The 12,612-nt window shown below is 43.4% G+C and overlaps 1 protein-coding gene across 6 annotated transcripts in view; it reads left to right on the top strand.

Moving 5' to 3' along the window:
• The first annotated feature begins 1,734 nt into the window (after window positions 1–1,734).
• ARID4A (AT-rich interaction domain 4A) overlaps window positions 1,735–12,612 on the top strand; it is a 55,204-nt gene continuing 44,326 nt past the window's right edge. For 5 of the 6 annotated variants that reach the window (XR_012650616.1, XM_075029562.1, XM_075029564.1 and 2 more), the window contains exons 1-5: window positions 1,846–1,994; window positions 2,913–2,984; window positions 4,240–4,350; window positions 6,848–6,913; window positions 7,873–7,963. Coding sequence is in view for 5 of the 6 variants with exons in the window: in XM_075029562.1 (XP_074885663.1) it covers window positions 2,979–2,984; window positions 4,240–4,350; window positions 6,848–6,913; window positions 7,873–7,963 (274 nt within the window). In the remaining variant the exon portion in view is untranslated. The other variant, XM_075029563.1, reaches the window with a different exon arrangement.

Here is a 12,612-nt window from a genome sequence, read left to right on the forward strand (position 1 = left end):
ATTGCTTGCTGCTTTCCAAAGCATCAGATTTAATTAAAAACAAAACCAAAAAAACAAACCAAAAAAACCCCTCACCTTCAAACAGCACTTACAGGGAAACTACGCCTAAACTAACAATCCATTTCTGTCAAATTAGCACAATGGATCTCTTAACTATACTGATAGGCCCCTCAGCTCTTGCTCCAGATCAACCTAAGGTATGTCTTGTGGCTAAGAGCAAGCACTGTCAGACAGATGCTCATCACTTTGTGCAAAAACAACAGATCTGCATTACAGTCAACCATGGAGCAGATTTTAGATAAGAAGTCAAAATGTGAAACGAATATTAAAAAATACAGTTTTATTACAGGCTTCAGTTTGTAACTCCTATCTAGGAGTGTCAAAGCAGGCCTCCAAGACCAAATTCTCTCAGAGGACCTCTGACAGGTGCAGATATCCTGCCTTATAAGGCTGCACCTTCAGACAGCATCTGTCACAGGCACGTACAAGACTACAATCTATCTCCCCCCACACACCCCCAAAAGCACTCAGCCCCGTCACCACCACTCTTCCACGTCCTTGCTGCGTCTTCCTGCGAAGAGATGGCCTCAGCCGCCTGGCAGGAAGCCATCACTACCGCCAGCACCACGTGCAGAAGCGACCGGGCAGCAAGAGACGGTCACGTCCCCCTCCCCGGGTTTCACCCCAAAATGCACCACGGGCAGCAGGGAGACGATTAACGGCGACAGAGCAACGCCTTCCTCCGAGGGAAGCGCAGCCACCCGCGTCCCGCCCGCACCGGCCGAGGGACCGGCGTGAGGGGAAGGCGGCACGGGCGGCGCCTGCAGCCCCTACCTGCAGCCCCGGCGGTGTCTCTGCTGGGGCGCTCGGCAGCCACCGCGGCGGGCGGGCGGGCCTGCCTCAGCACCGCTCCGGCGGGCTCCGCGGAGAGAGCCGCGGGGGACGGCCGCTGGCGTGTCCGTGCCTCACCGGGCAGCTCGGCCGGCCGACCGACCGGCTCCTCCGCGCCCTCCCGGCGGGCGGTACCGCCGACAAGCCGCCAGAGGCGCCGCCGCCCCTCCATGGCCGCCGCTTCACTTCCGGGTCCGGCCGGGCCCGCTCCTGCGCCATCGCCGCCGAGCGGGAGAACGGACGAGACGACGGCCGCCGCCATCCAACGCGGGGGTGGGCCGCGGGGAAGAAAACGCCGGCGGGAGGAGGTTTCCCGCCGAGCCCTTCAGCCGCTGACCCGCAGCCCCCCCGCCTCGCTCGCCCCCCCCCCAGGAGAGGCGCCGACCACTCCCGCTCCCTTCCTCCCGCGGCCTAAAATGGGAAAGAGCCTCACACAAAATGGCGCCGGGAGGCTGACCGCGGCGCATGCGCTCTGCCTGCCCCGGGCCGCCGCCGCCGCCGCCGCAGGACGCAGTCTCCACCCCTCCCTTCCCTCCCTCTCTCCCGTCCCCGCCCCACCGCGTCTCCAAGAGACGGTCCGCACCAATCACATGGCTCCGTTGCTCTTCCTGTCTCCCGGCAGTGGCCAGTCACCGCGCCCAGAGCTACATCCGGATCCCGCTCCCGCCAATCAGCCGCGGGGGGACGCTGACTTCACTTCAACCTCCACCAATCGGCTGGCGCTCCGAAGAGGCGCCAATCAAAAGTCACCTTGGCGCTACCTGCGTCGACGCCTGGCCAATGCCCTCTGCAGGCTTCCCTGTGACCAATGGGGGTGCTGTCCGCGGCGCCCAATCCGGGCGGGGCAGAGCCCCCGGGGCGTCAGGAGGGGGCCAATGGGAGTTCAAGCAGGACAGATTCTGCTCAACAGCTTGTTATTGGGCTGGTCGCTGGTGATTCGGTGCGAGTCCGGGCTGGAGGGGGGTGGAGCGGGGCCGCGCTTCAGCCGCCGCCGCCGCTCGCGGGGCTGTCGTCGTCTCGGATAGGGGGGCCGCGGCGCTGGGGAGGGCGGCCGGGCTGGGCAGGGCAGCGCGGGGTCTGCCCACTTCGTTCCGAGTTTGCAGGTAAGGAGGGTCAGCGGGTAGGGGCGGCGGGCGCCTCGGCAGCCGGAACTCCCGACCGCTCGTCCCGGGGGAGGGGGCGCGGAGCGGCGGCGGGAGCTTCCCCCCCCCCCCTTCCACCCCTTGAGGGGAGCGAGGCCACCCGCCGCTCCCCTCACGCCGGGGACGGGGACTCCCTTCCCCGCCGAACTCCTCCCCGTGCCCCCCCCCCTCCCTTCCCCTCTCCGATCGCCCCGGCCGTCGCCGTCCCCGGGGCTGCCCCCGGCGCTTGGCCCGCCCGCGCCCGCCCTCCATCCTCGCTCCCCTCAGCCGCGCGGAGCCGGCCCGCCCCCGCTGCACAACCCCCCCCCCCCACACACACACTCCCCCTCCGTGACCCGGACCGGGGAGGGGAGGGCTGCGGCGTCCCGGCCGCGGCGGGTGTCCGGAGGTGGGGGGGGGGGGGGCGGCGGCGAGAAGTCCGCCCGGCCGGCGGTGTGAGGGGGGCGGGGAGGAGGGGCTCGGCGGCGCGTCCCTCCGCGGGCCGCAGAAAGTTGCGAGGGCCGGGGAGGGGCGGGGAAGGCGGTGGTGGGCCCCGCCGGCCCCCCTCTCCTCCGGTGAGTGAACCGTCCGTGTGAGGCGGCGACGGGTTTTTCCCCTCCCGGCTTCAACGCTCTCCCCGGCCCCTCCGGCCTGAGGCGGGGAAGCGGGAGCAATGGCGACGTGACACACCGAGGGGCCGCCGGGCGGGAAGCGGCGGGCGGCGGCCTCGGCCCCGCTCCCTCCGCGGCCCGGCGGGGCTGGGACGGGCGGCGGCTCCCGCCTGCCTGCCCGCCCGCGCCGGGCTCCCCTCGCAGCCCGGCCGCCCCCTCACGGGGAGACCCACGCTCGCAGGGATTGAGCCTTCAACCGACACCCCCCCCCCCCCCTCTTGTTTTGCAGTGTTTTCCCGTGTGCTCGCGGGGAGGAGAAGTCTTTGAGCTGGAATCCCTCAAATAACCTTTAAAGATGAAGGTAGGCTGAGTCCGGAGCGGGGAGCCGGCTCCCTTTCCCCCCACCCCGCCTCGCTAGCTGCTCTGGCGATTTCATTTTTAATCGCACGTCTCGGCTGAGCAACAGTAGGATCGCGCTGGCCGGGGTTTCGGTGCATGCTGTAAATCCTGTTTCTGCTCTCCAGCTGAGGTGTGGGTGAGCAAAGCTCTTATCGTCTTGCAGTAGCAGTCTTGAAAATTCACGACGTCTTTGAGTTGTCGTCCTTTGGGCTACTGTCTTTAAATGCTTCCTGTATCAGCAGCTGCTATTGCAAGTTTGCAAAACCACAGCTTTTGTCCCGCCTTAGCTGTTGCCGGTTTTTTTCAGTACAAAGGCTTAACAATTGCAGTATAATTTACAAAAGAGAGAAAAACTTTTTTTTGCCTTTGGAGTTGAAGAAATAATAACAATTAAAAAAAAACAACCCAACACAAAAAACAGTTATTTTATATTCTGTGCTGATTTCCTGTCTTGATGGACATTTTCAACGTGGTAATTTTGTCCTCGTTTATCAGTTGCTACAATCACAATAAAGTGAAATGTTGAGTAATAAAGTCCAGATTAAGGAAAACATGATGAGAAATATTTCTCTCTCTTAAAATGCATAAGCAGTTAAGCTTTGATAAAGGCATTTCAAGAAAGAAAAATACTAGTTAACAGCTGTTTGAAAGATTGCAACAAATTTCTCTAGAGGTCTCCTTTTAGTCAGCAGGAAGAAAACTATATATAGAATGTTACAGACTTAATTGTAAGTATCATGATGATAGCAATCTCAAATGTTTTAAATAATCTGTGTCATTGGATTTCTTATAGCTGAAAAAAAGTACAACTACCTTTTATACTGCCTTTTTGCAGTTAAAATATTTTCCTTTTGTATGCTGTATAGGAATGACTTGAATTAGTAGTCACTCCTATACGTATTACCCTTTTTATAAGGAGATGTTCCAAATATCAGTTCAATATCCTCAAAGATATTTCTGGGACAGTAATTAGGCTGACAGAATCGGGGGGGGGGGGGGGGGGGTGTCAGCATTACTGGTAAAACAAAACTTCCTGTAACTTGTTTGTTGGTTTCTTTTTTTTTTTTCTCCTTCTAAAGAACTGTGTGATTGCAATTCTGAGTACAGATGTTGTTTATCACTTAAAAGTCTAGATGTAAAATTTGATGTATAACAATGTAGCTGTAAAAATAAATAAGAACAACTAAACTTTGTTCATGTTTTTTGTTTCTTAATAGGCAGCAGATGAGCCTGCCTACCTGACAGTGGGAACTGATGTCAGTGCCAAGTACCGTGGTGCCTTCTGTGAGGCAAAGATTAAGACAGTGAAAAGGCTTGTGAAAGTCAAGGTAGTATACTGTAGTTGTTGCTGATTTTATTAAACCATTGTGCTGAAAGGACTGTCAGAGAAGATCCTGGTCCTGAAGATAAGGAAATATTCATCACCTCACTGCATGAATTTTAAAGAACACTTGAATGTCGTTTTTCGTATTTTGGTGTTGGGTTTGGGGTGGGTTTTGTTTGGGGTTTTTTGTTATTTTTGGGGTGGTAGTGGTGGGTTTTTATTTTTTTCTTTAGGAGGATGCTGGAACAAGAATGAGCTTTCAGATTACCTATTCTTGCTACTTCTTCCCTGATCACGGTTGTCTTCTGTTTGTGAATGCATCAGTTTCACAGCAATCAGTTTTCATGTCACAAATAGAGGATTATGGCTTTACATGAGTAATAAGGAATAAGAGCAACCTCTTCAGAAGCAAAAGTTCCATTTCATTCCAACTGACATCCTCAGTTTTATAGCTTGGAACTTAAGAGGCAATGCCAAAATAAATCAACATAACGGCAAGAAAGATGGCAATATATAGTTTCTTAGACCAGGTTTTAGAAATGCCCAGGATAACATTTGTTAGGTTTTGAGCATCTTGCTGCTGCTGCCCCTTCTAAAACAGTGTGCTCTGGCTGTAGCTGAGTTTCTCTACATGCGTAGTACTGGCACATGATATTCATTCACATTTACAGGTCGTACGCCAAACCAACCGAAAAATAAAGTAATTATTTTGGCGTTGCAGTACTGTTGTAAATGCTACTATGGGAAAACAAGAATAAAACGTAGTTAAGTAAAAGTTAAGAATTCAAAGTAAAGATAGAAATTGTTCTTCTGCTTTGTTTTGTCAAAATCTTCCCACTTTCTTGTCTACTCTCCAGGATATGTAAACAAGGCATTAGTGACCCAAACGCCCTAACAAATAGAGATGAAAGCTGAAGCTGGTTTTTATAACTACACATTTAAGTTTTCATGTGCTTTAATGCTTACATAAATAGAACTAGCTATCAGCCTCTTCAGTTATGCGCATAGATCATATCACTTTATCAGAGTGCTTTTCATGAATAGGAAAAAAAAACCCCAAACAATTCAGATACTGGAGTCTTTTCCCCTGTTCTTAATGAGTACTTAAAGAAATTTGTGATGTTCTTTGAAATCTGTGTTAATTAGAGGCTCTGTAGGAAGCAGTGTGCTGCCCTCCCTGGTCTGACATCCTTGATTTTGTATCTGCACCTTTGATCTGATGGAGTATTTAGACTGTTGATAGATGTGTGGGGTTTTTTTCTCATTAGAATCATATGCTTTATTACTCCATGATAAGATTTGGAAGTGTATGAGGCTGCTGTTACTTGGTGGAAATTCCTGTCACTGTATCTCAATTATATTATAACAATTGAAGTTTTAACAAGCTAAGCCTGATATTGTAATTAGGAGCATGTAGGCACACCCTGGCACACCTGCCAAGAGTGCAAAAAGTCCAGTAGTCTTTTCCTGAGTAGCAGGACAACCTGCTGATGCAAATCATAGTAAAAAATCTTAAATTAAAATTGCACAAAGTGCATTATTGATCTGATTGTGTGTTAATACCAATGCTACTTTAGCATGCCACTAGTGTTGTATTTATAAATACAGCTACAGTGTAGGCTATGGTTGGGGGATAATTGGGGGAGCCAGAAAACTAGACATCTTTATAGGTGGAAGGAAGTTCCTGGTACTTTTGATTCCTGAAAAGAAATAGGAATTTTGATTATTTTTTTTTTTATTAGAACACCATAGGTGGTTTTGTTATAACAAACGGCAGTGAAACAGTTAACAGTGTTGACATCTAAATACTCATCTTTTATGTTTCTAAACTGAGTCTCTTCAAACTCAGGGATTCAAATTGCATAGGCTTACATTCACTCTGTCTCATCAGTGTTGCCTTCTCAAACGTCGGATTTTAAAGGGAGAAGCATGGTTTACTTACACTGTAACTGATCCTTATTTTCATTACACTCTTAGTGATTCGCATCTTTACCATAAAAACTTTCCCTTGCTCAAGGTAGCAGAAATGGTGGTATCGCAGTCAGTTTGGTGATTTTTTTGATACATACTTAATAAAGAGAGCTTTTTATTTTGGTTGTAGTTTAGTGTTCAGTGTGTTGTCAATAAAGTGCTGCAGTTGAAGTAGAGAGAAAAACCTGCTTAATCTTCTGATCTGGAAGCCCCAATTCCAGGTATGCCCTGGATTGCATCAATATCCAAACTCACATCAAAATGTATTTTCTTTGCCTTGGAATGGCTGATGTTTGATTTGCCCTGTTCTTTAATTATGATGTTTCAGATTAAATATTAAGTATGATACTTGGGGCTTCCTGTCAGTAAAACTGTCCATGCCAAATGTTTTGCGTTCAGTAATGTTCGAGTCCGTTTGATAAACATCTTATTTTCCAAATGATGATTATTACTATAAATGGAGTTTCATATGCTTTTTGTATGCTGCTAAAAATAAGTTACATATAAAAAAATTCATGGATATCTTTCAGGTGATCCTGAAGGGGGATAACTCAACTCAGTTAGTGCAAGATGACCAAGTGAAAGGACCTCTAAGAGTATGTATATTGCATGCCTTTTTTTTTCTGTACTCACATAATTGATTTATAAAATTCTAAATTTTGATGCTGTTTAAGTGGGTACCTGTTCTACAGAGTTTAAATCAACAGAAGGAGGCTCATTGCTTTAGATCAGATTGATTCCAAGTGATTAGTCTTAACTTTTGTAGCTTTTAGAGGCTGTTTATGCTTTTCTGTGTAGTATACTTCATATGCAGTTTTGCAGGCATGATGATTTTTGTATCTTCTTACAAGATACAAAACTTCTTGGAAGTAATGAAACTTTGAAACTTCTTACAAGTAATTGAAAACTTGATTACGAAGCTAATTTCAAGCCCGTTGGATGATAGTAAATATGATTAAGCTAACTGTGTTTTAAAACAGTTTATGTACTTTATATAAAAATATGTGTTGATTTGTATCGTTATGATATGTAACAGTTGTCTGCTAAAACACATAGCTGCATTGTAAAACACTGAATGCACATAGAGCTCTTGAGATCATATTTTTTGTATTTGTCTTTTTTCTATAGCTACTGCAAGAACATCAATGCATGTTGTAGGCTGCTACTGAAATTCTGATCTAGCCGACAGTATAACGATGTTTAAAGTATAAGAAATAGTAGTAATTGCATGCATATCAGTATTAAAGCAATAATTACTTTGAATATTTGAATATTTATTTCCAATTAGCCTTCTATTATTTCTTATGAAATCATGCTGAAATTGGATGTTCTGAGTTTCTTGCTGCTTTACTGTCTACTTGCAGTTCAGCCTTCATAGTTAAGGACCTTTGTTCTTACCAGCTAAGTAACTAAATTTTACAAAGTAACTTTTAGTGAAAATGAGTCTTTAGAAAAAAAAAAATCTACCTTGCTGGAAGAATTAATGCCTATATGTGTTTTTGTCCATTATATGAGTTTGGGATTACATGTAATCTTGAGATACTCCTTTTTGCAGGTTGGTGCAATGGTTGAAACCAAAATGCCTGATGGATCCTTTCAAGAAGCTGTTATCAGCAAGTTGACAGATGCTAGTTGGTATACTGTAGGTGAGTAGCCACATGCTTTCGTTTATGATCTGTAATCTTTAAACAATATATTTCTAATTATAGGTAATAATGTAAGTAATTATATCTTATAATACAAGATCTGAAATAGATTTTGGAGGGGACTTTTTTAAGTCTTCCAGGTCTTGTTTCCTTTTCCACTTAAAATAGGACAATAATTACTTGATGCTCAGGGAGGCTGTTGCACAGGTAATTGCAGGGCTGAACAATCAAGTTTTATTTGGCACAACGTATGTATAGTGATGTCAGTTTCACTTACAGGAATTCAGAATAATTTTTGCAGATTTTAAGACATAAACTTTGTAATTGCACTTGTAGCTGAAAACCTGTGGCATGTAATGAATGACTGAAATGCAAGCCGCCTTTCACTATATGCAATCTTGTACACAAGTGGCAGTACCACTATGCATTCTGAAGTCATTTGTCTGTTTTGTGTAGTTGAGGGTCGTGTTTTGTATGAAACAGTAGAAGACAGCATCTATTTCTGATTAAGAAAAGAACTGAAACATCGCAGCTTAGAAAAGAGGGGACGTTCATTTATAATGTGAATAACTGCTTTAAAATAATTTTCAAATAATGATTATATCTAAAGTGAAATAGAAAAATGCTTTGTTTCTCATGTTGGAGACTCATGTGCTCTTCAGGGTCAGTGAAATTTCAATGTTGAACAAGAATTCATTCCAAGATAAACTTCTGTATTTTGAATAATTAGAATTGGCCATTCTGATCTCTAGGTTTTTCTGAAACAGCTTTAACAGTAGAATGACAAAACCCAGCAACATTCAAGTAATACTAGATAAGCAAATAAAAAAAACCCCACAGTATTTGAATCAGAGGGCTTTGCAAGCACCTGTCCTTTTTTGTACAACTTTCTTACAGCAGTGGAGCATTGTATTCACTAATAGTAGCGTGGAGGGAACATGCTCCTCTTAATTGTCCTGTACATGCTACTCTTTGGCAATGCTTTTGAGATTAGTACTTGTAAATTTTAACTGTTTGTTTTTTTACTAGCTGCCGTGTATACTGAGTGTATTTAGCTTTACTTCATGTTCTTCCATACTCTCTTGAGGAGTCCTCTGTCATATGAAGTGTCAATTATTTTGGTTCATTAACTCCCTTTTTAGGATATAAGGAAGATATTTTCAGTAATCCAACACTTCCATTGCAGTAGGTGAGGTTATGTCATCTTTGGTGGGATCAGGATAAGGCTCTCACTGCAGATAATTTGCAAGTATTTATCAACTTATGATTATTACTGTGTGCTTTGAATATAAGCTACTTGATTTACCAGTTGACAAAGCTCACTGCTCTTTGCATTCTTCTTCATGATTATAACATTGCTGTAAAATTGTAGATTTAGCTGTAAAATTGTAGTGTATGTCAGGTCAGGGAGGAAAGGCAGGATTATTTTGGAGAGCAGAAGATTTAAAATCAGCTCAGTTTAGTACTATGATGAGACACACTCAACAATGAGACCTTCAACTTTGCTTTATATTGACTTAGAAGTTCACCATTCTGATACAGAAGAGATAAGAAACACAGTCTTGCACTAATAATTACATGGTTTATAAATTAGCATTTTCATTTCAATATTCTTAGTTATTTTAGTTTTAAAGTAGCATTTTTAGCTAATTCTGTTTGAATTTGGACCAGAAGATTTACATCAGTAAACCAACCCTACGTATTCCTGCTTCAGTGATTAAAAAGGCTTTGAAATATTAATTGATAAACCAAACATATTTGTTTTCTTACATTTGACAGGTGAACTTTAAATCCCCTGTTTTGGGGGTGAGTTTTGTCTGTGTTTTCTTCTCCCCCCCCCCCCCCCCCCCCTTTTCTTTTGAGCAGTACACTTCTGCCAAAAATCTTTACTTGGTGAGCAGGTAACATGAACAGTGAATACATGCTCTGCCCTGCACTAGTGGATTGTTGTTTAGATTTAAGAAGCTGTTGAACTCTCCCCAATAATGTAAGAGATAATTCATGCATACCATGATTTTTACTGTATACATTTATTAAAGTGCAATTCCTCAGAAACTTGAGCCAGTGGATCAATTTTTGTCATTTTCTTCCCCCCCAAAATATTTTTGGACAGGTGGACTAGGGGAAATAAACTCATGTGTTTTCCATATGCAAATGTGTTAAGACTGCTAGGATGTTGTAAAAATTTGGAGCTGGGGGTGCCTGTGGGATTTAAGTAATCTTATGGTAAGTTAACATGCAGTACGGTAATATAGCATGTAGAGTATATATACCTGTGACTATGTCAACTGTATTCCAATTGTAACACATTGGAATTGTATTTAGATCTTACAAACATTTTTGTGAGTTGTATGTGGTGACATGCTCATTGGTGTTCAAAGCACAGGTAACATTGACCAAAGATCATGAAGTTTGTGTCGTAAGAAAAATGGTTATTTTACTTTTAAAATTAAGGAAGTGTTCCAGGTTGAGTACAGCAACATTGAGGTATGAAAAGTAAGCCTTATCTTTTGCCTGTTGCTTCCATTGTATCTTTGTAGAAAGTTTTGAAAAGATATTAGGTGAATGTTTATGTTGCTATGAAGCAAACAGAGTTCAATTGGTTCCTTTTTAATAGATGGTGGGCCATACCACTTGGCAGTCTTGCTGACTGATTCAGTCAGAGCTAAAGAGTTGAGAGGGAAGTGGATTAAACAGCCTTCAGGTTTCTAGAACGTCTTCCTGAATGTGGTCAGGCTTGAGATGGAAGGTACAAGGGAAAGCTTGTGTTTCAGTAGTATGTGCTTTTCCTGTACTATTTATTTTCTGTCTTATGTAGCATCTCTTTCTCAGTGATCTAAAAGTAGACCGATACAGACGGGAAAACCAGCAGTATATTCAGGCAAACATTTTCAAAGTATTAAGTACAAATATTTAAAAAATCCACCAAAACAAACTGTATGCAGGTCTGCTGAGAAGTAATGATGCTCACTTTTGCAAATCAGGTTCTCTATTTCAGATAGGTATCTAAAGAAGAAAAGTCAGCTGAAACAACTTTACTTTGTTCAAGAAGGTGAACCAGTAGAAATGCTATGCTGAGTTTGCTGTAGTAGGCTACTTTGCCAATGTATGCAAATGTAATGAACACACCACAATGATGATCAGTTAGTCTATTTCAACAGTATCTCCTGTCTATCAGTGATGTTCATGTACCCAAAATTATTTTTATTGCAGCTGCCATGGAATCACTTTTTCAGCTATTTTTACATAATAATGTTGTTACTGTAGCCATTTAGCCATATTGAAATTTTCAGCTGTGATTTGGAAATACTTTTGAAATTACCTTTGAAATTCAGCTTTTCAGTATAAGTAAGTGAAGAAACAAAAGCTGTTGGGAGTGGAAGTTTAACAATGTCTGGAAAATGCCGTTGCACAAGTCAACTCTCTCACCTGCTCAATTGAATCTCAAGTGGGATGACAGCAATAGCAGTCTAAGTTCTTTGGATAACAAATGGTTCAGTTGGATGTTTTAATCTTTAAAATGCAATTATTTAAAATGAACTTATTAATTTAGAAATCTTAAAATGCTGCATTGATGCTTTTGAAGTGCTGAATACATTGCTAGGTGATAATTGCATAGCATTAGAATGGTCTATCAGATCTGCTTTCAGCTCAGCCAGATTTGAATTATGGCTTAGTGTACCATCCACCTGATTCTCTGTTAACTTGTAAAATGCTTCAAGTGAATAATGAAATGTCTGAAATGACTAAAAAAAAGAAGGCACAATCTAGACCACACCTTACAAAGTGCATAGTTGTATTTTCCTTCTTTCACATTCTCTCTGGAATCTTGCAAGCACTATCAGAATTTCAGAAAATAGAAATCCTTAGGTATATGTTCTTTAAGGAAACACTTTTATATCGTCTCTGTACAGAACTAGTGAGAAATAGTATCTCAATTGAGCAAGCATCTGAAGAGTTGTTGTTAGAGTGGCCTTTTTTATTGCCCCATCAAAACGAAAGTGTCATCTCTGTTTTGACAAAACTCAGGTCAGTAATCTGTATGTGCTTAGATCTCGTTAATTGTATGTCATTTAACCATATCTATAACTTGAAACAAAAGAAAAAAAACCAGATAAAATACATTGAGCCTTGTGTCTTGTATTTTGCTAGATAAAATCATGGTAAAGTTTTTCTAGAGAGAGAACGAGAAAAACATGTATTAACTTTCAGTGATTTTTCCTCTGAACTGAGTAGGAAATAAGGAGAAAAAACAGTGAGAGGCATTTGTTATTTCTAGCAGACCTTGCTGTCAACAGTAGGGCTTTATATGCTGTTTAGAGTGAAAGGGAGCCTGAATCCTTATTTTTTGAGAATTGTGGCTTTCGGGCATCATCTAGTACTTCTACCTAAGAGAAGACATGTCTCTTCTCCTTTTAAAAGTTATCATGAAATGGCAGAATATTTTAACTTAAATAGTAAAGAATTTTTCTCATTCTTTTCACACTGCAAAGCCAACAGATTTTTTCCTTTTTGGCTCTAGTATGGTGTTGTACATCAACATGGCTAGACACCACTTCTGAGACGCCTCTGTGAGCTCCATACCTCTGCTTGTGCTGCTCTCTAGCCTTATGTGGTGGTAACCTCCTCCTCTCGTGTAGTCATTGTGG

The sequence above is a fragment of the Buteo buteo genome, chromosome 6, assembly GCF_964188355.1.
Source record: "Buteo buteo chromosome 6, bButBut1.hap1.1, whole genome shotgun sequence".
Lineage (NCBI taxonomy): Eukaryota > Metazoa > Chordata > Aves > Accipitriformes > Accipitridae > Buteo > Buteo buteo.